This window comes from Euphorbia lathyris, chromosome 1 (genome assembly GCF_963576675.1).
Source record: "Euphorbia lathyris chromosome 1, ddEupLath1.1, whole genome shotgun sequence".
Taxonomy (NCBI): domain Eukaryota; kingdom Viridiplantae; phylum Streptophyta; class Magnoliopsida; order Malpighiales; family Euphorbiaceae; genus Euphorbia; species Euphorbia lathyris.
Genome location: NC_088910.1, coordinates 82513272 through 82540929, shown reverse-complemented (window position 1 = coordinate 82540929; position 27658 = coordinate 82513272). Strand labels below are relative to the sequence as shown.

At 33.9% G+C, this 27658-nt stretch overlaps 2 protein-coding genes across 2 annotated transcripts; one reads left to right on the top strand and one right to left on the bottom strand.

Annotated features, from left to right (window-relative positions):
* Nucleotides 1-271: 271 nt before the first annotated feature.
* LOC136203663 (uncharacterized) lies at nt 272-22554 on the bottom strand. The gene is made up of 6 exons (XM_065994869.1): nt 22405-22554; nt 22220-22318; nt 21988-22153; nt 21793-21907; nt 12156-12302; nt 272-519 (listed from the first exon to the last, which is right to left on the bottom strand). The coding sequence occupies exons 1-6, from the start codon at nt 22507-22509 to the stop codon at nt 483-485; spliced, it is 669 nt and encodes a 222-aa protein (XP_065850941.1). The 5' UTR covers nt 22510-22554; the 3' UTR covers nt 272-482.
* Nucleotides 22555-24770: 2216 nt separating this feature from the next.
* On the top strand, nt 24771-26657 carry LOC136203653 (heat stress transcription factor A-4a-like). The gene is made up of 2 exons (XM_065994859.1): nt 24771-25328; nt 25504-26657. The coding sequence occupies exons 1-2, from the start codon at nt 25089-25091 to the stop codon at nt 26509-26511; spliced, it is 1248 nt and encodes a 415-aa protein (XP_065850931.1). The 5' UTR covers nt 24771-25088; the 3' UTR covers nt 26512-26657.
* Nucleotides 26658-27658: the final 1001 nt, after the last annotated feature.

The following is a 27658-nucleotide window of genomic DNA, read 5'->3' as shown; positions in this document are numbered from 1 at the left end:
GATACTTCGTTATTACTGTAAATAATGTATGTTTTTTTATTGATTTAAATGACATGTCAACAATGTATTAATGGTAGCATCAGCCAATGGGTGGGTGAAAGTAGGTTTTTATCACAAGATATGGTTAGTACTGGTATATTTAGAAATGTAGCTCTTGTCAGCATTTTTTAGCAAATTATGAATATAAATTGTTTTTAAAATACAAGATAGTAATGTTGTCAAAAAAAAAAAAAAAAAAAAAAAAAAAAAAAAAAACAACAAGATAGTAACGTAACGTAATCTAAAAATCTAATAATATATTTGGTATGAAGGACCAAAATAGGATAGTTGAGTAATGAGGTTGTATTTAGACCTATATATATTCATGCTATATAACAAGTCTATGATCATGTACATGTATATGATAGTAATTTATTTACTTTTTCTTTAAAAAGCTGAATAAAGAGGTGCAATTCCTTCAAGTTTTTAATGGCTCCACAGTCTCAAAGTTTAGGAACAATAATCCGTAAAATTCCATCTCTGCATCATCAAAAACATAATCAAATAAATATCAGTTTAATTATAAAAGTAACTTCTCTATATTTTAATACTAATAAAAGTTCTATGACTAAACTTTATCAAATTATCAAAATTTAGCCATCAAAACAAAAATACATACAAAAAATTATTTTTGCACTAAATAATGTGCAACTCAAAACAATATATATATATATATATATATATATATATATAATCTTTTAACATGAATTTATCATTATTAACAAGAAATTAAGGGTACATAATATTATTTAATTAACTTTCCATTCATGTAAAAAATTAATACTAATCAACTACGAAATAATTGGGGAAAATCTAGAATCTATCTGTTGTACTTCTATTGTTCAAAACTAAGGCCATCTAGATCGCTTAATCTCCATTTAGGCATAAAAAATCAAGAATTTGCTTTGATTTTCTTCGATTAGTTCCTCTAGACATTTTTTTGGCCCCTAGGCGATTTTTAGCTGTATGGGCTCTGCCTAGACCGCCTAGATGCCGCCTAAGCGACGATGAACAAAATCATTTTTTATTGTGAATTTAATTTTTCCTTTATTATAATTCACTTTTAAGTTGTTTCAATGATATTGTTGTTCAAATGTTGATATTTGCACATTTTTAAAGACATATGTTATAAATATACGTGTTTTTCTATGTTAAATAATTTTATATTATTATTTTTAGATAGTATAATACATATTTTAATAAATTTATTTAACAATTGGTTGATTAACAAATAAAAAATATAAAAATATAAATCCGATTAATTTCCGATCAATCTCATACTAATCTCCGATTAATCCTCGAGAGCCCTAGCCGCCCGACTAGCGCCTAATGTTTTTTACAACCTTGGATACTCCAATAAATAATTTGAGTAAATTGAAAATCGTATTTAGTCTAGTCGTGGGTAGGGGTGTTCAAAAACCGAACCTAACCAAAATAACCGACTGAACCGATAAATTTCGGTTTTTCGGTCTATTAGGTTCAGTTTCGATATATCGGTTATATTGGTGGGTTCTGTTTTTATGACAAAATAACCGAATTAACCGAACCGACCGAATAAGTTATATAATAGTTTATATAGGCTATCTTTTTATGGATTTGAATTTACTAAATTATTTATAAATTATATATATTAGTTACTTATTTGTATAAATTATATCTAAATTATTTATTAATTACTTATAGATTATATAGGTTATCTTTTTTCTCGATTTGAATTTACAAGTTATGTTTTCAATTTGAATTTTCAATACTCTAGTTCATTCTATGATAAAATAAAATAATAACATTAATTAGATAAGTTGATATACCATAATTAAATTTGATAAGTCAATATACAATAACTAAGTTGATACACAATAATTTATTTTTTTTCCATTCCCAAAAACGAGGATCGAACCCTGAAACTTTGGTTAAGGGAGGAGGAGTCTTTACCACTCTACCACAACCTCGTGGTTATATACACAATAATTTATTAATTATAAATAGTATAGATTTTATAATTATATAACATAAAATAAGAAATAAAAATATATCTAGTATGTATTGAAATCGAAAACCGAACTAAAATATTCAGTTCGGTTAGGTTCGGTTTATAAATATTATTCAATTAGATTCGGTTTTTATTTAGGTGTTATTAATTTGGTTCGGTTTTCAAGTCGAACCGACTGATGGATATTCCTATTCCTGGGCATTTTCCTTATCTTTTAAACATTCTCAATTTTCAAAACATCCTCATCAGCGTGTTAATTGTTTTCCATGTTAACCAAGAATGTTCTACCATAAAAATAAAAATAATAAAAAGAAAACAAAGAAATTATAGTCAAACAATGATATTATACTATATATCATTTTCATAAAAAAAAAATGTTACATTTTTCTTTCAGCAGTGAAAATCTTGGTGGTAATGTAATCTTATCCAGATTTACTATTATCATTTATTGAAACAAGAAAAAAAACACCATTCCAGACTTGAAATTGACATGTCAATATATTATATATTATTGTGTTATTTCTTTAGCAATTTAATAATCTAGCCCAACAGTATCGTCTAGAAACGGAAAAAATAATTAATCATTCAGACCAAATTATCAACTAAGATCAAATAAACATTCAGAATATAACCTACATGCAATTGCTATATCTTCAAAATGGCACACTTAAGAATTCTATATTTATTTTAGGCCTTTCTAAAATAAAACAAAAATAAAAAGTATAATTTTCGTTGTGATATATCAGTGCTTTATTATTACTTATATATATATATATATATATATGACATGAGGTTTCGTCGATTTACAGATGAGTTTCTATGGTACTTTTTTTTTTGCAAACCCAACCCCGTGGTTTGTAAAATTTTGCAAATGCAATCCTATAGTTTGCCAAATTTTGCATTTGGATTTACTTTATCAGAATTTGGCCGATAACGATCTCGAAATGAAAATTTTCAAGAGTTAAATGATATTTTAAGTAACTTTAATTCTTCAACTTTTTAGGTTTAAGGTCATTTATGTGTTGTTTTTTATGAGAAAGAAAGTTAATGTTTTGAGAGAGAAAACTCCAAAAATGATAATTTTGAAAATTTAAAAATATGGCCCCACAATAAATATGATACTAAACAACTTTAATTCTTGAAAATTTTCATTTTTAGGTCGTTATTGGCCAAATTTAGCAAAGTAAAAAACATGCAAAATTTTACAGACACAAGGTTGTGTTTGTAAAAAAAAAATACCACAGATACCCACCTACAAAATATATGTAATTAAAACCCTTATTATTATTATTATTATTATAAAACAATCTGATCTAGGACATTTTCAAAATATACATAATAATTAAGTCATGATTTTTTTTAACTTAAACACATTAAATCATGCATCAATTAGTTACAATCACATAGTTTTTTTTTTTTTTTGGTAATTAATGATTTTATAGTAATTTTTTAAGTGATTTTCTTTCAATTAAAATGGGTTAATACACATATTTGCCCTTGTGTTTTCTCGGAAAAACAGATTTGCCCTTAAATCAAATAAACCCACAAAACTATCCCTAAATTTTCCATAAACCTACAATTATACCCTAATCTGACGGAGCTGCTAAACGGCGATGACATCAAACCTTCTTATCTCCAGAAAAACTTCAGAAAAGAACAACCAATCACAAACAGAAAAAAAATATGCACATTCAATTTCGATTAAAAGCAAGTTAGAAGAACAGATTGGTCAAATTTCATTTTCATAAAAGCTCAATCAACTTAATAAAATGGCGTCTAAACCTCCTAATTAATCCAAAAGCAATAGCAATAGAAAACAATAAGAAACCAAATGAATTTTGATTGTCGTCATCCAATTTTTTTGCAGACAAGAAGGTTTGATGTCATCGCCGTTTAGCAGCTCCGTCAGATTAGGGTATAATTGCAGGTTTATGGAAAATTCAGGGATAGTTTTGTGGGTTTATTTGATTTAAGGGTAAATCTGTTTTTCTGCGAAAACATAAGGGCAAATATGTGTATTAACCCAATTAAAATTTCTACATACATCAAAATCGAACTAGAAACTTAGTTTAAACGACTAAAAGCTTTCACCTCTTAAATTAACCCTAATAATTATATATATATATATAACTTGTAATCAACAAAATCATAAGATGTAATTTTGTAAATATTAAATTCGGTTAAATCTGTTAAAAAATAAAATAAACTTAATTTAGAAATTACAAAAATATAAATAAAACAATTATTAATGAAGCCCATGATATGAGCAGAAAAAATTTAAAGACTACCCATATTTTGGGTACAAAAGTCTTTGTTTTTTTTGGTTAAGTCAATGCATGGTTGTTTTTTGTTTTTTTCTTAATCAATTTCGGATTAAACTCTTATATATAGAGAGTATCAAATGTTATGTATTGGTGTGAATGAATGGAGAGAAGCAATAAAGAGTTTATTTATTTTCCATTTTTTGTTCTTTTTACATTTAGAAAACTATTATCTTTCAAAATTACACACCAAGTCCATTCTAAATTACAATTTTGATTCCTTAAATTCTTAACAAAGTGGTATCAGAGCCACGTTACGAGAGTCAGTCTTCCGCCAAACAGACCCTATAAAAATGTCATACGGTCTCAAACTTCCTTATCAATACCCTCAGCTCACCAAAACCAATTATTCAAGTTGGTGTATTCGAATGAAGGCGTTACTCGGATGTCAAGATGTCTGGGATATTATCGAAAAAGGCTACGTAGTTCCAGCCAACGAGGCAGCGTTGACACAGGCAGAAAAAGATACTCTGCAGAAAAATCGCAAAAGTGATCAAAAGGCGCTTACTCTCATCCATCAAGGTTTGGATGAATTAATGTTCGAGAAAGTAGCCGAAGCTACGACCGCCAAATAAGCGTGGGAAATCCTACGAGTTTCTCTTCAAGGGGAGGAGAAAGTTAAAAAGTTCGTTTGCAGATGCTGAGAGGAGAATTTGAGGTGATGAGGATGAAAGAGACGGAAGCCATTAGTGATTACTCATCCCGAGTAAAATCTGTCGTAAATCAGATGCGGCAGTATGGAGAAAAAATTGAAGAGTCCAGAATTGTTGAAAAAATTCTGCGATCACTACTACCAAAATTTGATTACGTAGTGCTGGCTATGGAGGAGTCCAGGGACATCAGCGAAATGTCCGTTGATGAAGTTGTAGGGTCACTACAAGCACGAGAGGAGTGGTTTGAGAAACGAAGAGAAGATTTCGCAGAACAAGTCTTAGCAACAAAGGCTGTGTTTAAAAATGGCAAAAGTAGTCAGTCCGGCAAAGGACGCGGAAGAGGTCGAGGAGGAAATGGTAGAGGACGAGGACGTGGCAGAAATCAAGGCAGAAATGAAAACGGCAACAACAACAATGACAGAAGCACTCAATTCACCAGAGGCAGAGGAAGAGGCCGAGGATGCGGTCAAGGATGAGGAAACTGGAGGCCGAATGAAGGACGCGACAAGTCCAACATTCAATGTTATAATTGCTCTAAGTACGGTCACTATGCGGTGGAATGTTGGAGTCCGCCTAAGGAGGTAGAGGAGACTGCCAATAATATTCAAGATGAGGAAGTAACTGGCACAGTGTTACTTACCTACGAAGGTGAAGAAAATCGCGAAAATAATATATGGTATCTTGACAATGCGGCAAGTAACCATATGTGTGGTGACAAAAAGATGTTCGTGGAGCTCTATGAATCCGTTCGCGGTAATGTTGTATTTGGAGATTCCTCTAAGGTTCCTATTACAGGCAAAGGAACAATTCTTATTCGGCTCAAAAACGGCACTCACCAGTTTATTGATAATGTTTATTATGTTCCTAGCATGAAAAGCAATATTTTGAGTTTGGGACAGTTACTGGAGAAAAATTATGAAGTTCACATGGTGGATCGGAAACTACTCCTGTTGAATGAGAAAAAAGAGTTGATTGCACGAGTACCAATGGCGAAAAACAGAATGTTCACAATTAACATTCAGACAGACGTGGCTAAATGTTTGAAAGCTTGTGTGCAAAGTCCCCCCTGGCTTTGGCATTTACGATACGGACATCTCAATTTTGGAGGACTGAAGCAGTTGGGACAGAAGCAGATGGTAAACGGATTGCCTCATATTGACCAGCCTCATCAATTGTGTCAAGGATGTCTTGTTGGAAAACAATTCAGAACCAGTTTTCCAAAGGAGTCCATGTCAAGAGCAAAGGCGCCACTTGAGCTAGTTCACACAAACGTGTGTGGACCGATCACTCCACAGTCTCTGGGTAAAAATAAATATTTTCTGCTTTTCATTGATGATTATAGTAGAAAAACTTGGGTGTATTTTTTGAAGGAAAAAACAGAAGTTTTTGAGACATTTAAAAAATTCAAAGTCCAAGTGGAGAAAGAAAGTGGTCATTTTATTAAGGCACTCAGATCAGACAGAGGCGGTGAATACATGTCCATCTCTTTCAAGCAATTTTGTGAACAGCATGGAATCCGTCATTTCCTTTCAGTCCCCAGATCACCTCAGCAAAATGGCGTAGTAGAAAGAAAGAACAGAACGGTGCTCAATATGGTGAGGAGCATGTTAAAAAGCAAAAATTTACCGAATGAGTTATGGGCCGAAGCAGTAGACTGTGTTGTCTACCTGTTGAACAGATCGCCAACTGTCAGTGTTTGGGATCAAACTCCACAAGAAGCATGGAGCGGAATAAAACCCAGTATTTCTCATTTGCGTGTTTTTGGCAGTGTTGCTCATGTCCATGTACCCGATGAAGAACGCAAGAAGCTAGATGATAAAAGCAAGAAATATTTGTTTGTGGGTTATTCAGAACATTCCAAAGGGTACAAAATGTTTGATCCTCAGACTCAGAAAATCGTCATCAATAGAGATGTCACCATTGATGAAGAAGCAGTTTGGGATTGGACAGGTGAAAAAGAAAACAGCTACAGTTTTTATCCTTTCATGGATGAAGACAATGATCAGGAAGAACCAGCCACAGTCGCAGCCACAACACCAACAACCAGTTCGACATCAGCAAGCTCATCCAGTTCGAGTTCATCCTCGAGTGATGGAGACAGTTCAGATGAACATCCACCCGGAAAGCCAAAAAAATTCATACCTATTAAAGATCTCTATGATGTAACAAGAAATCTCGATGATGAACTAACTCTTTATTGTCATTTTGTTAATGATGAACCAACAGATCCAGACGAAGCAATGAAAGAAGAAAAATGGAGAAAAGCCATGGAAGAGGAGATTCATTCGATCGAGAAAAATAAAACATGGGAGCTAACATCACTTCCGGCCGGTCAAAAAGCCATTGGAGTTAAATGGGTGTTCAAAGCAAAGAAAGATGCAAACGGTGAAATTGTCCGACATAAAGCAAGATTGGTGGCGAAAGGGTTCAGTCAACGACCCGGAATTGACTACAATGAAGTTTTTGCTCCTGTTGCCAGAATGGAGACTATCAGACTGGTAATTTCTGTAGCTTAATACGGGTGGAGAATCCATCAAATGGACGTAAAATCCGCATTTCTCAACGGATATCTGGAAGAGGAAATTTATATCCAGCAACCACTTGGGTATGTTGTGAAAGATCAAGAAAATAAAGTGCTAAAATTAAAAAAGGCACTTTACGGTCTCAAGCAAGCACCACGAGCCTTGAACAGTCGCATTGACAAATATTTTCAAGAAAATGGTTTTGTCAAATGCCCACATGAATATGCCCTGTATGCAAAGGTGAAAAATGAAGATATGTTACTTGTTTGTTTGTATGTGGATGATCTCATTTTTACAGGGAACAATCCTAAGATGTTTGAGGAGTTCAAGAAGACAATGGCTCGTGAGTTCGAGATGACTGACATTGGTCTAATGTCATATTATCTTGGCATTGAAGTGAAGCAGAATGACGACGAAATTTTTATCTCTCAAAGTGTTTTTGCGAAGGAGATCTTAAAGAAGTTCAAGATGGAAAATTGTAATTCCGTCAGCACGCCAGTCGAATGTGAAATCAAGTTGACTAAAGATGAAGGTGGAGACAAAGTCAATCCGATATTATTCCGAAGCTTGGTCGGAAGTCTCAGATATTTGACGTGTACGAGATCGGACATTCTCTATGGAGTTGGCTTAGTAAGTCGATACATGGAAGCCCCGACGGTGTTACATTGGAATGCAGCAAAAAGAATTCTCTGTTACGTGAAAGGTACAACTAATTTGGGATTATTTTATTCAAAAACTAACGATTTCAAATTAGTTGGATACTGTGACAGTGATTGGGCTGGTGACAAGGATGACCGAAAAAGTACAACTGGCTTTTTATTTTTTTCTGGGTGATACTGCATTTACTTAGAGTTCAAAGAAGCAGGCAATTGTGACGCTGTCAACCTGTGAAGCTGAATATGTTGCTGCAACCTCATGTGTTTGTCATGCAATTTGGCTCCGAAAATTGCTAAAAGAATTTCTGATGAGTCAAAATGATCCAACAGAGATTTTTATCGATAACAAGTCTGCACTGGCATTAGCGAAAAATCCAGTGTTTCATGATCGAAGTAAGCACATTGATACGAGGTATCATTTTATTTGGGAGTGCATTGAGCAAAAGGAGGTGAAGCTGAAATACGTGAAAACTCAAGATCAAATTGCAGACATTTTTACAAAGCCGTTGAAGTACGATGTGTTCGGTCATTTGAGAGCTCAACTGGAAGTCACAAAAAATTAAGTTTAAAAGGGTATGTTAAAAAATAAAATAAACTTAATTTAAAAATTACAAAAATATAAATAAAACAATTATTAATGAAGCCCATGATATGAGCAGAAAAAAATTAAAGACTACCCATATTTTGGGTACAAAAGTCTTTGTTTTTTTTGGTTAAGTCAATACATGGTTGTTTTTTGTTTTTTTCTTAATCAATTTCGGATTAAACTCTTATATATAGAGAGTATCAAATGTTATGTATTGGTGTGAATGAGTGGAGAGAAGCAATAAAGAGTTTATTTATTTTCCATTTTTTTGTTCTTTTTACATTTAGAAAACTATTAGTCTTAAAAATTACACACCAGGTCTATTCTAAATTACAACTTTGGTTCCTTCAATTCTTAACAAAATCTTGTGACTCTACATGCGATAGTACTTTTCACTCTTTACTTTGAGATTTGTATAGGACATGAGTAACAAGGTTTTTTCATTTTATCTTGGTTTGAATTATTAAAATTTAGGCGTCCAGAACCTCTGGAGTTTAGAAAAACTCCACAGTGTAGAGTTGAGCAAATCTAAGCCCTCCAATTAATCCAACAGCCACAATTAAAACCAAATAAAATATTAATTAATATCCTTTTTTCTCTCTCTTTCTTTCCATCACCCACTCTCTTTTCACACTCATTCCCTTCCTTTCCCCTAGCTTTCTTCACTGCCAACTCACCACAGCCGCCGGAAAATTATCCACAGCCGCCGGATTTTTCTCCGGCCACCACAGACGCCAAAAAATTATCTCCGGCCATCTTGAGGTTAGTTAAATACTTCAATTGTTTGGCTTTTGTTATTAATTACTGAATTGAAATTGAAATTTCTAGAATTTAGAATCAAAATTTTGCCATGTTAATGGTGCAAGGAGTGTCGATGAAGACTTCAGCCTTTTAATTTGATTTCATTATTTAGATGACTATAAATTCTGGCTTCTTATGAATATTGCTTCAGGTGTTATTTTATTTTTATTTCCTGGGTTAGATATAGCTACTTTCCTGGTTTTATATATAATGAAAATTGAATTTTGTTTCTCCTTATTGACTATTTTCTAATTAATTTTAGTTTTTTTATCAATTGCCTTAGTATGCTTAAATTAATCAAATTGAATTCCAAATTCTAGCATCTGTAGTGGCCGGAGATAATTTTCCGGCGTCTGTGGTGGCCGGAGAAAAATCCGGCGGCTGTGGATAATTTTTCGACGGTTGTGGTGAGTTGGCAGTGAAGGAAGCTGGGGGAAAGGAAGGGAATGAGTGTGAAAAGAGAATGGGTGATGGAAAGGAAGAGAGAGAAAAAAGAATATTAATTAATATTTTATTTAGTTTTAATTGTAGCTGTTGAATTAATTGGAGGACTTAGATTTGCTCAACTCTATACGGTAGAGTTTTCCTAAACTCCAGACGCAAATTTAGTAGGATAAATTTGTAATATTGAAAGGCTTCAATTTGGAGTGTTGAAAAACGTTACTATTAAAATCAATTGTCAAGAAAATAAACATGTATATTTACCTTACTTTATTGATTTTCTTTAACTCTTAAACCAAACAAAGTGATAAAATCGCCTACACTTTTTTTAGACCGAAATTTGATATATTTGATTCAATGGGTGTAATTATAAACTTAATGACTTAAGCTAAATTGAAATATATATATATATATATGGGTGGGATTCAGCGTGACAAGGGCTTAAGTTGTGATAAGGAGCTTATTATGTGACATAACAAAACTACGTAGTTTTAATGATAATTAAAAAGGGCAATGTGGCAAATAAAATGAAAGAGAGGATAGAAAAAATTGTTTTATTTCTTTTCTTTAAAATACATTTTCCCGACATCTCCAACCTCATTTTTCGAAAAATTTTATACCGTTGGACTCGTCTTAATTAGACGGTCATTTTAAGATCCCTGAAGCTCAAGTAAAAAAAATTCCGGTGAACGGAATCCGGGTGGGCGTTTTCCGGCGAGAAAAAAAGTGCCCACCCGGATTCCGTTCACCGGAATTTTTTTTACTTGAGCTTCAGGGATCTTAAAATGACCGTCTAATTTAGACGAGTCTAATAGTATAAAAATTTTCGAAAAACAAGATTAGAAATGTAGGGAAAATGTATTTTAAAGAAAAGAAATAAAACATTTTTCTGTTGGAACAATGCAAGTATTATGTTGGAACAAATGGTACACTGATTTGGAACAAATGGTACACTGATTTGGAACAATGTAAGTAGGACAAAAAACGTGACCAGAAAATTATCAAAAAATTTGAAAACATGTAAAACATGATTTTAAGAAACTTTAATTCTTGGTTCAAAGCGAAATTCCTTACAGTTTTGACCCAATAAATTGTTGAAGCATGTAAAATGGATAAAATTAAGGAACACGTTTTATTGGGACTAAACCGTAAGAAATCCCGATTCGACCCAAGAATTAAAGTTCCTTAGAATAATGTTTTACATTTTTTAGAATTTTTTTAGAATTTTCTGGGTACTTGTTTTCTTGCCAGAAAACGCCAACTCGGATTCCGTTCACCAGATTTTATTTTTACTTGAGCGTCAGGGATATTAAAATGACTGTCTAATTTAGACGAGTCTAATAGTATAAAATTTTTCGAAAAACGAGGTTAGAAATGTTAGAAAAATGTATTTTAAAGAAAAAAATAAAACAATTTTCTGTTGGAACAATATAAGTATTATGTTGGAACAAATGGTACATTGATTTGGAACAACGTAAGTATGACAAAAAAAGTGTCCAGAAAATTATCAAAAAATTCCAAAACATGTAAAACATTATTTTAAGAAACTTTAATTATTGGCTCAAAGTGAGATTCCTTACAGTTTTTACCCAACAAATTATTGAAGCATGTAAAATGGATAAAATTAAGGAAAACGTTTTATTGGGACTAAACCGTAAGAAATCTCGCTTCGACCCAAGAATTAAAGTTTCTTAGAATAATGTTTTACATGTTTTGGAATTTTTTGAGAATTTTCTGGACACTTTTTTTCTTGCCGGAAAATGCCCACCCGGATTCCGTTCACCGGAATTTTTTTACTTGAGCTTCATGGATCTTAAAATGACCGTTTAATTAAGACGAGTCCAACGGTATAAAAATTTTTAAAAAACGAGGTTGGAAAAGTCGGGAAAATGCATTTTAAAGAAAAAAAATAAAACAATTTTCTGTTTTTTTTTATTTACAAATTTGCCACCCCTTTTTGGTTATTTACAAAACTGGTCATTGTCACACAATAAGACTTGTCACACCATAAGAGATGTGTCACACCTGATCTCTCATATATATATATATATATATATATATATATATATATATATATATATATATATATATATATATATATATATATATATATATATATATGAAGAAATTTAATAAAGAAACTTACAGGAATTCGGCGGAGACAGAATCCTTATTAGCATCGGAAGGAAGTGGCCAAGAAACTTGATAGGGTCCTTGTATTATTTCTCTCTTATGATATGCACAAATTGATTCACTTGACCATTCATTACACCGTTTTCCCATTATTCTCAATCTGTCAAAAATATTATCAAAAATTAATTTCAATTTAACAAAAATTGCTAATTACTATTAAAAAATTGCTAATTAAACACTTGAGCAAGTATCTGATTTTTTTTTGGAAAAAATAAAAAAATAAACTTTCTAGTTTGATCGATTTGCAAAGAGGGTCCCATGGTTTAAAAAAATTACAGATAGGAGTATGTAGTTTCTGAAGTTTGCAAAGTTAGTCACTTTAATTGTTTGCAAAGTTAGTCACTTTAATTGTTCTAAAGGCAGTTCTGTTGATACTATGCGGATTTTAAATCACACATATGATGAGGGCATCAATGTGAAGGAAGCGAATGAACCCCGAAAACAGGGATCACACGGCGTGTGAGAACATCAACATGCCGTGTGAGCAAGTGCATCAACAAAGAAACATGACAAGAGCAATCACACGTCGTGTCATCCTAGCCCACACATCGTGTTGAATCTCACTGGAGTTTTTGATCTTTACGAATGAATCCACACGACGTATGGATCTTGCACCACACTGTGTGGAATATCGAAGCTTCAGCCCGCACGTCGTGTCAGCTTATCCACACGGCGTGTGGACTAACTTCACCAGCAAGTTCTGCAACTTTTGTCTTATGATGTATTTACTGCTTTGCCATTACCTATTTAATGTTTTTTCATTTAGCCTATTTTTTAGTTGGCTATTAGGTTATTTGTACCCATTCTACCTACATTGAGGGGTATTATGTCGTTTCTATCTTGGGTTATGGAGGTATAAAAGTCTCACATTTTTGCAAAGGATGCAACTTTTTTTATGAATCAAACACATGGGATATCCATTAGAGGCTAAGGCTTCAAACCTTTGGACTTATTTTCTTCTCCTTTAGTTAGAGAAGAGTTGTCTTGTTGTTAGTTTACGGTCAAAACTATCAACATCATTACAAATCTATATCAGTTGGAATCAGAGCCGCTCATTTTCCTAACACGAGACTTCTTTCGATATGGTTCAATCGAGAATCCACAAGACATTATGAAAGCATTTGATAAGAAGATTGATGAGTTGAGACTTGAAATGAGAGAGCAAAGTCAGGTTCCAAATGAAGAACATAGGTATTTGGAAGAACAAATCCAACAATCTAAGACACAATCCAACAAGCTTTGGGAGGTCATCATAGAAGAAATGAGGAAGGCCATATTCCACAACCACCGCCCCACCACCACCACCTCCACCTAGGAGGAATCTATTTCCGCCAAACCCAAACTAAGGGGGTTTGAGACCACGAGAGGGTAAAAGGCCTTACTATTAGTAAATGATGATGCTTGTGATAGTGATGAGTTTGAACATGATATTGGAAACTATAAGCATTATGAGTATGGAAATAGGAATGTTAGGAGAAATCTGTTTGGTGGAAATGTGCATGCTGGAACATACATATGGGGAATTTTTGATAGGGATGATGAATTCAAATTAAAGGTGGATTTGCCCGCTTTAGGGGGTGAGTTGGATATTGGGGGTTTCTTAAATTGATTGTCAGAAGTTGAGCATTTTTTTTTAATATGTGGGTATTCCAAAACAAAGGAAGGTAAAGCTAGTTGCTTATAAATTGAAAGGAGGAGCTTCGGTAAGTTGGTATTAATTAAGGGAAGAATAGAGAATGAGAGGCAGGGAACCGATTAGGTCTTGGTTTTAGATGAAAATGATGTTGAGGGAGCGGTTCTTGCAGACGTACTATGAGCAATATATTTATAGTTCATATCGAGGGTGTTCACAAGGGAGTCAAAGCGTACATGAATACACTTCAGAGTTCTTAAGGCTTTTTATCAAGGGCTAATTTGTCAGAAACTGAGAGCCAAAAGACATCGAGGTACTTAGAGGGATTGAGATACAACATCCAAGAAAAGATAGAGACTTGATGGTCATTCTAGTACAAGATATACAGAACTTAACTTTCAAGGTGGAATCTCAATTAAGTGTGAGGAGTCGGGAGAGCTATCATTGACTAGGCGTAGAGAGTTCGACAATGAGTTGGGAACCATCGAGGCTTTTAGGTAAGGGGAAGTAAGTGGTGAGCTCAAGTGGGTGAAGGCTCCAAATATGGGGAAAGCACCGACGGGATATGTAAGGCTATTGGGGGGAGCACCACCACCTCTTAGAGGCAAAAATTCATATACCAAGTCGGCACCTTTCAAATAATTTAGATGCAATGCACCGGGGTATCGCTCCAATAAGTACCCTAAGAGAAGAAACACCAATCTGGTTGAACGGTAAAAAGATGACTATGAGGATAATAATGGTGTATATTGTGAGCCGCTTGAGGATGATGATGATGATAAGGAGTTTGATGAGACTTATGTCATACATGTTGTGAGGAGATTGCTTGTGTCTAACCGGGTTAAAGAGGATCAACGACACCAATTGTTATGAACTTGATGTTTAGTGCAAGGGGAGAAATGTAATGCCATTATTGATAGTGGGAGCCAAGAGAACATCATTAGCAATCCCATCATGAAGAAGTTTGGGTTGATTATGGAGGCACATCCTAGCCCATATACTATAGGGTGGATCAAGAATGTCGGGAAGCTTCGATTCAATCAATATTGCAAAGTACATATTGTTATTAGAGATTACGAAGATGAGGTATATTATGACGTAGTGGAAATTGATGCATGTCATATGCTTTTGGGAAGACATTGGCAATATGAGAGAGATGTTATTCATGCGTGGAGGCAGAACACTTACAAATTTATGAAGGAATGGGTGAAGTACATCCTTACTTCTATGATGAGAGAGCCTATCACGAAGAAGAAGGCAACCCTAATCGTGTGTCAACTCATAAGTCCTTCATTAGTGAACATGAAGAGAGCCAACTTGTATATATAGTGATGGTGAAGGAAAATGGGGGAGCGAAAGGAGAAGAAGAGCATGAAGTGCCCCATAAAGTGAGTTCTACGATTGAAAAGTACCATGACTTGTTTCTTGAAGAGCTTCCACACAGGTTACCACCTTTGAGGTACATCCAACATCATATTGACTTCTTGTCGGGAGCTAATTTTCCAAGCCTTCTACACTATAGGATGAGTCCTAAGGAGAGTGAGATTATGAGGTAGAAAGTGGAGGAGCTAGTGGAGATGGGTTACATGAGGGAGAGCATGAGCCATGTGCGGTTATGGCTTTACTTACCCTAAAGAAAGACGGCTCTTGGAGAATGTGCATTGATAGTTGAGTTATCAACAAGATCACCATCTCGTATAAGTTTCATATCCCTTAACTTGAAGATATGTTAGACCAATTGAGTGGTTCAAAGGTTTTCTCAATGATTGATTTATAGAGCGGGTACAACAAATTTGAATTAGAGCGGGGGGTGAGTGGAAGACGGGTTTCAAGAATAGAAATGGGTTGTATGTGTGGTTAGTGATGCCATTCGGAATGACGAATGCTCCAAGCACCTTCATGCGGTTGATGAACCAAGTAATGCATCTGGTAATAAGTAAGTTCATGGTTGTTTACTTTGATGGCATCCTCATTCATAGCCAAACACTAAAGGAGCACTTTGAGAACTTGAGGGTTGTATTTGACTTGTTGAGGAAGCATCAACTTTGTGCAAACACTAAGAAGTATGACTTTGTGATGGAGAGTTTGGTGTTCCTTGGGTATGAGGTTAGTGGAGAAGGCATGTGAGTGGATAAGGAGAAGGTTAGGGCTATCCAAGAGTGGCCAATGCCTCGTAATGTGGGAGTGATTTGCAACTTCCATGGATTGGCAATTTTCTATTAGAGGTTCATTAGAAATTTCAGCACCATTATAGCTCCCCTTAGCGAGTGTTTGAAGAAGGGGAGAGGGTTAAAATGGAGGGATGGATAAGAGGCCAGTTTTTCACTCATCAAAGAGAAGTTGAGCATGACTCATGTACTTGAATTTCTAGATTTTAAACTCTTTGAGGTAGAGTGTGATACGAGTAGAGTTGACATTGGAGGAGTCTTGATGTAAGAAAGGAAGCTGATTGCCTACTTTAGTGAGAAATTATGTGACTTGAGGCATAAATGGGCTACTTATGATGAAGAGTTATATGCCATAGTAAGGGCTTTGAAGATGCGGGAGCAATACCTCGTGGGAAAGAAGTTCATTCTATACACGGATCATCAAGCCTTGAAGTATTTGGGAAGCCAAAATCAACTTAGGAGTTCCATGCATGCTAGATGGTCCACGTTTGTGGATAAGTTATTCTACAAACTTATCTATAAAGTCGGGCAACAAAACTGATTTACGTATGCATTGAGCCAAAGGGTAGCACTACTCAAGACTATAACATTACAAGTAGACTCATTTAAGCATATGACAAGAGATTATTACAAAGAGGATCCAGACTTCAAAACCATTTGGGGGAAGTGTACAAGAGTGACCATCATTTACTAGATGACTTCCTTATAAAAGGGAACCTATTGTGCCTACCATACACCTCCATCTGGGAGAAGGTGATGCAAGACTTGCATGTGGGAAGTCCAACATGACATTTTAGGAGAGAGAAGACCTATGAAGCGGAAGTTCCTATTATGTTTTGCCAAAGATGAGAAGAGATGTGGCGTACTTAGTGGATCAGTGTTATGTATGCCAAACTGCCAAGGGGAATGCCACTAATTCGGGGTTTTACATGCCATTATCGGTGTCGAGTATCGTTTAGGAGGATCTCTCCATGGACTTCATTTTGGGCTTGCCAAGAACTCAAAGGGGGATGGACTCTGTATTTGTGGTTATGTTTTTTCGAGGATGGAACACTTTCTTCCACATCGAAAGACCAATGATGCCTCATCCATACCCAAGCTTTTCTTCCAAGTGGTCATGAGGTTGCATGGGGTACCAAAGAGCATTTCGCCCGATCGGGATACTAAGTTCCTAAGTCGCTTTTGGAGGACCCTTTGGGCTTTTATTCAACACTTCCTTGAATTTTAGTACTATTGCTCACCCTCAAACCGACGGACAACCGAGGTGGGTGATTGAATCTTGGGGAATCTCTTGAGGATTAAGTGCAAGGTCAAGCCGAAGATGTGGGATTTGGTGATAGTTCAAGTAGAGTTTGCATACAATGGGGCTATTCATTCGGGCACTGGAAAGTCTCCATTTGAAATGGTCTACACTAAAGTACCCAACCATACCATTGATATTATAAGCCTACCAAAAGGGGACAAGGTTAGTATTCCCGTCCAAAAGCTAGCTCATGAATTCCAAGAAATGCATGATGAAATGAAAGAGAAGCTTGAAGAATAGAATATAAAGTTGAAGGCCAAGGTTGATGAGAAATGAAGGGATGTGCATTTTGAAGTAGTGGATGAGGTCATGGTGTACTTGAGTAAGGAGCATATAGTTAGTGCTCTAAGTAGTAAGCTTCAACCGAGGAAATATGACCCCTTCAAGGTTACCAAGAAATTCAATGCCAATGCCTACCATGTAGCACTCCTGAATTGGTTGAGAAGGGCGTCTCCCTCTTTTAATGTGCATGACTTGAGCTTAAGCCCTTACAAGCCGGATGCGGCTCTCGATTACACCATCAAGGACTTGGGGCCCAACTCTTTTCGAGAATGAGAGAATGACGAGGGTATCAATATGAATGAAGCGGAAGAACCCTAAAAACAGGGCTCACACGGTGTGTGAGAACAGCAACACGTCATATGAGTAAGTGCATCAATGAAGAAACAAGGCAAGATCAGTCACATGATGTGTCACTCTAGCCACACGACATGTGGAATCTCACTAGAGTTTTTTAATCTTTCCGAATGAATCTAGATGGTGTGTGGAACTTGCAACACGTCATATGGAATACCGAAGCTTCAGCCTAAATGACGTGTCACCTTATCCACACGGCATGTTAGCTAACTTCACCAGCAAGTTCTGCCAATTCTGTAACTTCTGTCTTATACTATATTTACTATTTTGCCACCACCTATTTAATGTTTTTCCATTTAGCCTATTTTCTAGTTTGCCATTAGGTTATTTGTACTCATTCTACCCCTAATATCTTAAGTGATATTAGCAGTGCATTGAGAGGTATTATGTCATTTCTATCTTAGGGATATGGTGATGTAAAATCCTCACATTTTGTAAAGGATGCAACATTTTTTTATGAATAAAATACAATGGATCTCCATTAGTGGTCAGAGTTTCAAACCTCTGGGATTATTTCCTTCTAGTTTAGCTAAATAAAATTGTTTCTTTATTAGTTTAAGCTCAAACTATCAACATTGTTACAAATACGTATCATCACATAACTAGACCGTCCAGTAGAGTTTAATGTGTTACAAAATAAATGATAAAGAGTTTAATGTCTTTATTTAGAAGATTAGGGGTTTAATGCTTTATTGGATCATTCGGCATAGTTGTTAGGGATTGTATTGGTGCTGTATCCATTTTTTGTGGTGCTCCAATTGGTACTACTTTATCGGTCCTTCATGCGGAGCTTTTATCGATTCTTTATTCGTTGCGTGTGATAGAGGATTGTGGTTATCAGGTTATGTTGGTAGCTTCTGATTCAACCTCTGCTATTCAGTTAATTAAATGTGATGCGGTGGTGTAAAATTGTTTGGGGATCATTTGAAGATATTTATGAGGTGGTCTGATCCTTTGTTTCAATCGAGTTCGTGCATTAGAGACGTCAAGCAAATTTTTTGCGGCTCGTATGTTAGGTACCTAGACATGATCTCCTTCTCAAATGAAAATTTTCATTGAAGATTTTTTCTAATTATGTTTCAGCTTGTATTCAAAATGACATTTATTTACTTGTTTTGTGCAATATGATTTTGCTTATTAAAGAAAATAGAGGTTTAATGTGTTAAAAATAATTAATCTGAAAGTTAATACATTCATTTAAAAAATTAATAACTTAATTAATAAAAATTAAATTAATCAGAACTTAAATATGCGTTTTGCTTTTTTTTTTTTATTATGTGAACCCAATTTTTTAGATTAAATCGATCGACAACTCTCTCTCTTTTTATTATAAAATCAAGGGAGAAATATCAAATTTAATCCTAACGTTTAAAAAAATTGTAGATTTAGCTTTAACTATAAAACGGTGCATATTTAACCCCAACATTTCCAAGTAAGATCAATTTCAATCTTACGTTATCGAAAAATAGAAAAAAAACTGGTTTAACCGGCGTTTAACTGTCACTTTAAACCTTCCAAATATAAACTGTCTAAAATATATATTTAGTGTATTACTAGCAAAATTACAAAAATTCTATTAAAATGTTAAAAACTAAATTTGCTACATATAAGTTAATCACAATTTTTTTTTGTCAAACAGTCTAAAATATTTAATGTGTTACTAATATATTTTTTTAGTTGACTATATTATTAATATAGTTACAAAAAAACCAATAAAAAAATATACGAATCGTTTCAATTTATAGACAAACTTGTTTGGAAGGTTCGATGTGACAGTTAAATAATAATCAAACTAGTTTTTTCAAATTTTCGATAGTACAAGGCTAAAATTGACCTTGTTTGGAAATGTTATGGTTAAATTTACATTATTTCATATGTTATGGCTAAATTTACATTTCGCTTGAAATGTTAGGATTAAATTTACATTATTTCATATGTTGGGGCTAAATTTGCATTTCGCTTGAAATGTTACGGTTAAATTTACCTTTATTATCTCTAAAATCAGTTATCGTATATCAAGATTCAAATTTAAAATCTTTAATTAGAGGATGTTTATTTTGGGTTTCCAGCAGAAGGTAAGGGAAATAGAAGGTTTCATTTCTTTTGATAATGTTTGTTTTATTAATTTAATTATTCTTTTTACATTTTTTATTTATTTTTAGGTTTACCGAACTCTTCTAATCTCATTGCCAGCTCCCTAAGGTTTTCCATTCCATTTTCCATCTCTTACTAATTCCCCAAACGTGCTTTGTTATTTGAACCTCTGCCATTCTTGTAAAATTCTACTTTAGTCTCTATTTTATTTTTAATTTTTATTTTGGTCCATATATTTATTTATTATTACTTTTTTAATCATTGGAATAATTTTACTTTTGATCCTTATACTTATATTTTTTTTATTCTTTTTTCTCAAAATATATTTTCGCCTAAATTTTAGTTTTTGATTTTTTGTTTTGATTGTTATATTTTTTATTTATACTTTTTTATTCTTAGATTAATTTCACTTTTGAATCTTGTACTTATTTGTTTTTACTTTTTTGCTCTGAAAAATAATTTTAACAAATATTTTTCTTTTATCATATTATTCAGTTTTAGTATTTATTTTTAATTATTTTAAAAAAATTATTTCTTTTTAAAATAAAATATTTATATATTTTCTTTGATTTATTTTATTTCAATTTCCTCTATTTCATCGTCTTTTTATTTTAATGGTTGAAGTAATTGATTTTTATTTTTATATTTACATGTGATTAATTTAGACTTAATGTTTCTCCAACCCCTTTAACTTGTCCAAATTGATCATTTTACCCCTCCAACTCATTGAATGTCCTATTTACCCCTTTAACTCCATAAAAATGGTATTTCTCACCCCCTTAACTTGTCCAAATTCGTTATTTTACCTCTTCTCAACTCATCAAATATCCTATTTACCCCCTTAACTCCATAAAAGTGGCATTTCTCACCACTTATGATCCTATTTACCCTCTTAACTCCATAAAAATGGTATTTCTTATCCCTTTATAGTAGTCAAAAAAGTTGAAAAGAGAAAGAACGAATAAAAAATACAAATAACAAGAACATTAATATAAACAAGTTAAATACATTATATGTAGGGATAATGTACCAAAATAGGCCTATGATTTTTAGGAAAGTATCAATTTAGGTTCCACTTACAAAATAGCATAAATATAGGTTTAACGGTTAAAAAAAGCTATCAATTTAGGCTCCGATAACGAATTGTAAGGGTGAAAAATACCACTTTTATGGAGTTAAGGGGGGTAAATAGAACATTCTATAAGTTGGGGGGATAAATGGACAAGTTGAGGGGGTGAGAAATACCACTTTTATGGAGTTAAGGGGGTAAATATGACATTCGATGAGTTGAGGGGGTAAAATGACCAATTTGGACAAGTTAAGGGGGCTGAGGAAGCATTAGGCCATTAATTTATTAAGAAAGACACATGCATGTATGTATTTATAAAGGGAATCATGACTATATCATTCCATTTGTGGAACTGTAACAAACACACAACGGAATTGAGGATCATTTCATTCCTTTTTCTTGTTTCGTTTCTTAATTCTATTCCGTTAAGTATGTGTGAACCAAACCTTCCAAGAGAATTGAAACCCTTATCTCTGAAATCATGTTTATAATTGTTAGTCGTTTTGTTTTTGTTTGAAGTATTATCAACTTTTTTTTTGGTACATATAGAATATGTGAGAAAATCAATTGGGGAATTGATGTAGAAGTAAAATGATATTTGTAGTGCTTGTATTTGAATGAATTTAAAAAGAATTGTTCCTTATGTTTGAAAATAGAAATAGTTAAGTATGGATAAGAAAGTAATACGTGGTTTGGTTGAGCTCCACTGTAATGTGATTGGCATTCACACCTGGAAGTTCAACAGTGATAATATAACTGCGCCCACCTTCTGCAACGTCCATCCTCGGTGACCACTCATTTCCTACTTCACACACACACAAGTATTATTAAAAAAAAAAAAGTCAAAAAAAAAAAAAAAAAAGAAATGAAAATGAATTATACCGTTAGAATGGGAAATGATAGAGGTAGGTCTAGCAAAGTGAGGGAGTTGAGTGGAATATTGTTTGGGTGTAGATTGCAAATTGGGAGAGTTAGGTTCCACTGTTGCTGCCCTAGAATACAATGGCTGTGGCTGTGCAGCAGAGCAACTGGAGGGCTTTTCCCCCTGCTGTGTCTCCCAATAATAAGTTAACCATGGAATTAGTAAATAAATAAATAATTATTAAGCAAGAACCTGAGTTGAATGGTGTCTCATAAAGAAAGGTTGAGAATCAGAAGCTTGGCGTGCGTAATACATTCTATTATCACATCTTGAGAAACTCCCGCTGCACTTCTGTTTTTCATTTTAACAAACAAAATATGAAATGAAACAAGTAAAAAAAAAAAAAAAAAGACGAGGAATTCAGTTCAGGTAGGTACCATTGGAAGGAGATGGGCAGCAGCAGGTAGTGGTAGTGGTAGAGAAATATCCTCAAAGTGGGCACCAATAATCTTCATTCTTCTTCTTACTGCTTCTTTCTCCATTTCTAATTCAATATTTGGATAAAAACTAAGATATTGTTTATATGGAGGAGTAGAAAAAACAACCATCTCACTTTTAGGATAGTGTGGGACCCTACCCTTGGATGCTAAATATCTTCTATCATATATAACATGGGTATTTTGGTCATTATTTAATATTGGGGATCATGTCATTTTCTCTCCAACAGAAAAGGGATGTATTCTATTTCTCACTTGGTAATTCCTTTGTCTCTCATCACTTTTATAGTTTCAGAAGCACTAACCAAAATGTTGAAGTATAAAGCATAGTTTCCGGTGAAATCTCAAACAGCTAGCTGACTTGCTGCTATTTTCCCAGGCAGGCAGCAACAGTTACAGTTGCTTCTATAGCCATTTTTTTTATCAACTCATATGCCTCTATCACTCTACCATGCCAATGCCTTGATCAACCACCTCATAATGTCTACACACTCATAAATGCCTTAATCATTTTATTTATACCCTTTGTATCAATTTGCATCGATTCATTCAGAATTTTAGCATTTACATTTCCTTCCCCCTCTTAAAGAAAGCTTTGTTCTTGCATCCTTCATTCTCATCATTATTCAAGAAGCATCATTCCTCCATTCATCACCAAGCTTGATAGATGATGACTTTAGTCTGGGTTAGCTAGTCTAAAAAGATTGAATTTTCTTCTCTTTTATCTTGCTAGCTTAGTTGTGACATTTCTATGAATCTCATTTGGTAGCAGTCATTGAAAAATTTCATACAAGATTTATATGAAATTTCAGTTTCATTTTTATTGAGCTTTTCTATTATTCTTGTTTTGATTGATTAAAATTAAGCTATTACAACAGCAAAATCTACTAGTGTCCATACAGGCGTAGTCCTGCTGAAACTGTAATGCCAGAAATCATAGGTATTGATACTACCATGAGTTACGGGCCCTAATTTATGTACCATATTGAGTTATTCTCGCATATAAGTAGGGAACTTCGTGCTAAGCTTTTCACGGTTAATATTAATCGTCCTTATATTTTTAATTGTTTCTTGTTGAAATGATTGAATTTCTATCTTTTGTATCACCTCTATTTCCATTCATAAGGGCTATTTGCAAGTTATGTTTCGCTGGTTATAAGAAGTAGAAGTAGTTATATACTTACCAAAACAAATCCAAAAGTTAATAGTCGCTTGAATAACAACCCGAAACTGAGTAGTTTGATAATTGTGGTATAAATCTGTGGATTCGATATCTGGATATACACCCATGTTATTATTTAATAAAGACTAGGTACACCAATCTTGTAGTGAGTCTCTAAGCCTGCTTCAGCTTTAGGTGCATCATTGTCCCAAATTTTGACTATGAATGTTTTTCTTCTGTCATTCGGTTTGTATCAAGAACTAGATGATATCTTTGATGCCTTTTGGTGGGGAAATGGTAACAAGGGTATTAGATGGTTGTGTCAGGAGAGAATATGCAATCCAAAAACAGTTGGGGCTTGGGATTTAAGAAAATTCATAAATTCAATTCAGTAATGCTAGGCAAACAAGGATGAAGATTCCTTACAGAACCCAATTCTTTGGTGTCTCATATCTTTAAGGCTCATTATTTCATAGATAATGATTTTCTTCATGCCTCAAAAAGGCATAATTGAAGTTTCAACTAGAGCAGTATTCGGGAAGCTATGGGAGACACTATTCGAACTGGGCTTGATCCTTAGCTTCTTAGTAGTAATTCTGGTAAGATTTTTACTGATGTTCATCATGACATTGAAAATTCGATGGTTTCTTCCTTATTTTAAGTAAATGGTAGGAGACGAAATGATGATTTTATTCGTTCATGATAGTTTCAAGCAACAAGATCGGAACAAATTTCTCAAACATTATGCTTTCAAATCTAGAAATGGATGATGGTTGGTTTTGGATTGATGAACAATAAAAAGAAAGTAGTTAAACTAGATGAATTAAGTTTTAAACCAAGTTTAAAAAAATCCTTAATGTATTTATGTGGTTTTGAACCTCAATTATTTGGTCCGGATAATGTTGAATATGATACGACGAAATCGTCAAAATAAATAAGAATTTATGTGACATCCATGATTAACAGGAGATAGCCACCATGTAAGAATAAATATATAGAAATGTTGACTTTCTACAAAATGGAAAGAAAAGAAGAAGTTGACTAGTCCACTCTACCTTTGTTGAAAATTTGAATTGGAACCCCAAAAGGTAATGGCTGCAGTCAAAGGCTTTTACCATTAAGACAAATTACCAACTGCTTCTTCACCTCTCTATGTATGTATGTATATATTCCTTCTTATAATTAATAAGAAGAAAACAGACACTTGAATAATCAAATTGAAAACATTTGCAATCGTATCCTCTTTTCTTATTAAATTAGCTTCTGGATGGATCTATTCCCTTTTTTTCTAGTTTCAATTTAGAAAAGTCAAAGCTTTTAATTTTCCATTCCTTTTCTTCTTCCCCAAGTTCAGCTATCTCATTTCTCTGTTTCAGTTTCATTTACTTTACAGGGTTTTGTGTTTTTCAAGTTTTAAATCTGTGGTTTCTGAAATTGGATGCAAGTTTGAACGGGAAAAGATATGGATAGTTCACAGGGACAGGGACAGGGACAGGGAAGTAGTTCAAATAATGCACCGGCTCCTTTCTTGATCAAAACATATGAGATGATAGATGATCCACACACCAATCCTATTGTTTCTTGGAGCCTTACTGGCTGCAGTTTTGTCGTTTGGAATCCACCCGAATTTGCTCAGGATCTACTTCCCAAATACTTCAAGCACAATAATTTTTCTAGCTTTGTCAGGCAGCTTAACACTTATGTAAGTTTTCCTTTTGCTTTCAATTTCTCTTTTTAAGTTGATTTCATTTGGGGACATATTATATATATTAACCTAGCTAGTTCAAAGATCAGTTAGAGGGGGAAACTCAATTTGATCTCTGATCTTGGCTTCTAGGATCAATTTTAACCTTGTTATTTGGTTCATGATTGAGCAGGGATTCAGAAAGATTGATCCTGATCAATGGGAGTTTGCTAATGAAGAATTTATAAGAGGGCAAAGACATCTTCTCAGTAACATAAGACGAAGAAAGCCAATCCATAGCCATTCTCTGCACAATCAACTCAACTTTTCACCATTATCTGATTCAGAAAAAATGGAATATGAAGACAAAATAAAACGACTTAAACAAGACAAAACCTTGCTTCAGCTTGAGCTGCATAGAAATGAAACAGAGAAGCAAGCTTTTGAGTCTCAAATTATGTCATATAGAGAACGTTTGCAGGACATGGAACGTAGACAGGTGCAATTAGTCTCTTTCTTATCTCAGGTTGCTAAGAAACCAGGATTTGCATCAATTCTAATGCAACAATCAGAATTTAACACCAAAAAGAGAAGACTATTTGAGTCTACTGACTATACAGATGAGAATCATAGTTTGAGTCTAGTCAAACAAAATCCGGACGGAGGATCACCTTCCTCCTTGATGAATTTAGAGTCCGTTGACAAGTTGGATTCATCAATTAAATGTTTAGAGAACTTTCTCTATGGGGAAAGGGAAACTTGCGTAGTTTCGCCGCCTTCTCCAGCCATTTTTGGAGAGTTAAGTGTATCATCTATAGATGGAGAAACTTGCTCTCCTAGATCACATCCATCCACTCCTCATTCCATGGATATTCCTTCGTCTCCGGAGCTTGCTGCGTGTATTAATCATCATGTCGAAAACAGCCCGAAAACACAGGTAAATGAAGCAGAATTGGGAAGCAAAAGTGGTAGTGGTAGTGTTAGTGTATTCCAAGCAGCTGGAGCAAATGATCATTTCTGGGAATATTTTCTGACTGAGGCTCCTGGTTCTTCAGGCACAGAAGAACCCGAAAACCGAAATGATGGTAAAAGAACAAGTGTTATAAAGCCAGAAAGCAGTGAAAAAGGATGGTGGAATTCAAACATCATACATGATCTTACAATGCATATGGAACACCTTGCTCCAGCTGGAACAAGTTGATTTTGTAGGATGCTGAAACTCCTTGTTTTGGATCAAATTTTTGTAGTTTAAACTAGTTCAATTTTCCACTTATAGTTTTGATTGTAAGAGTATTTGTATATACTATAGTGAGATTGAAATTTTCTTCAATTGGGTATCACCACCAATTCAGAATTAGTTTCTTCCACCAAGATTGAAGTAAAAATAACAAATGATTAAGCTCAAAAAAATCTTTGACAAAAAAATTAAAAGAAATTAATACTATAAAATGATTAAGCTAGAGCATACATCTTTGATATGTGCTTTTTAAAAGGTTATTGCATACTCTCTAAAACCAGATATATCTCCTCATATATGCTGCCTTATTTACAAGGTAAAAACTTTATTACTTTCCACTATTAAGTGGTAAACAATGCTGTGACTTTTTATATTTTATTTCTTTCTAAAACATAGCAATACATTGTGCTAATTTATTTAATAAGGATAAACTCCTTCAATGTGTGGGTCCAGCCCTTTTAATAAGAACTTTTTATTTCATAAAAATTTCTTGTTAAATTCCTCTTTCTTAATTTTTTTTTTAACCCCATAAAATTGTAAAAAAAACAATGGTTTACAGTGGATGTTAGCTTTGAATGTTTTATCTTACGTGGCACCAAAAATAACTTACCACTACTAAAGTTGCTTTAGGAGAGTTTTTTTTTTTTTTCATCGAAAATACTTATATATTGTATTAGATCAACAAGTTTAAGTACAAAACAACAATAACAAGGAATAAAACTTCACCTAAGTATAGGCTAAAGCCTAATACAAAAACCACGGAGGGAATAAACAGACTACAAAGAGCAAAAATACCATAAAAGGTACAACTAAAACGGAAAGATTCTCATACTTTTCTTGAATCCAAATCCGCATGAATCGTCATCATTTAGTTTCTTCTTGCAACCTCATAGATCTATGGGTCTACGTATAAGATAATACGCTTCTGCTCTTGCTAAACCTGGAAAAGTGTAAATGGAAGAGTTATAGCAAACAAATGCAAATCAGACGAAAAAACCCCGATGGAAAGTACAGATTTTAACTGAAAAGAAAGAAAATTACTGATAAAAAAAACTAAAAAAGTGGAGATAAAGCCATAGATGGGAGGAGGAAGATGGAAGACAATCTTCTT

Excerpts from the sequence above, each read along its gene's own strand:
- LOC136203663 (XM_065994869.1), bottom strand. The coding sequence starts at position 22,509 with ATGGAGAAAGAAGCAGTAAGAAGAAGAATGAAGATTATTGGTGCCCAC. Across the intron at positions 21,908-21,987 it reads TATCATTTCCCATTCTAACG|GAAATGAGTGGTCACCGAGG; the intron begins GTATAATTCATT and ends TGTGTGAAGTAG. Across the intron at positions 12,303-21,792 it reads GTGGAGCTCAACCAAACCAC|ATTGAGAATAATGGGAAAAC; the intron begins GTATTACTTTCT and ends TATTTTTGACAG.
- LOC136203653 (XM_065994859.1), top strand. The coding sequence starts at position 25,089 with ATGGATAGTTCACAGGGACAGGGACAGGGACAGGGAAGTAGTTCAAAT. Across the intron at positions 25,329-25,503 it reads TCAGGCAGCTTAACACTTAT|GGATTCAGAAAGATTGATCC; the intron begins GTAAGTTTTCCT and ends ATGATTGAGCAG.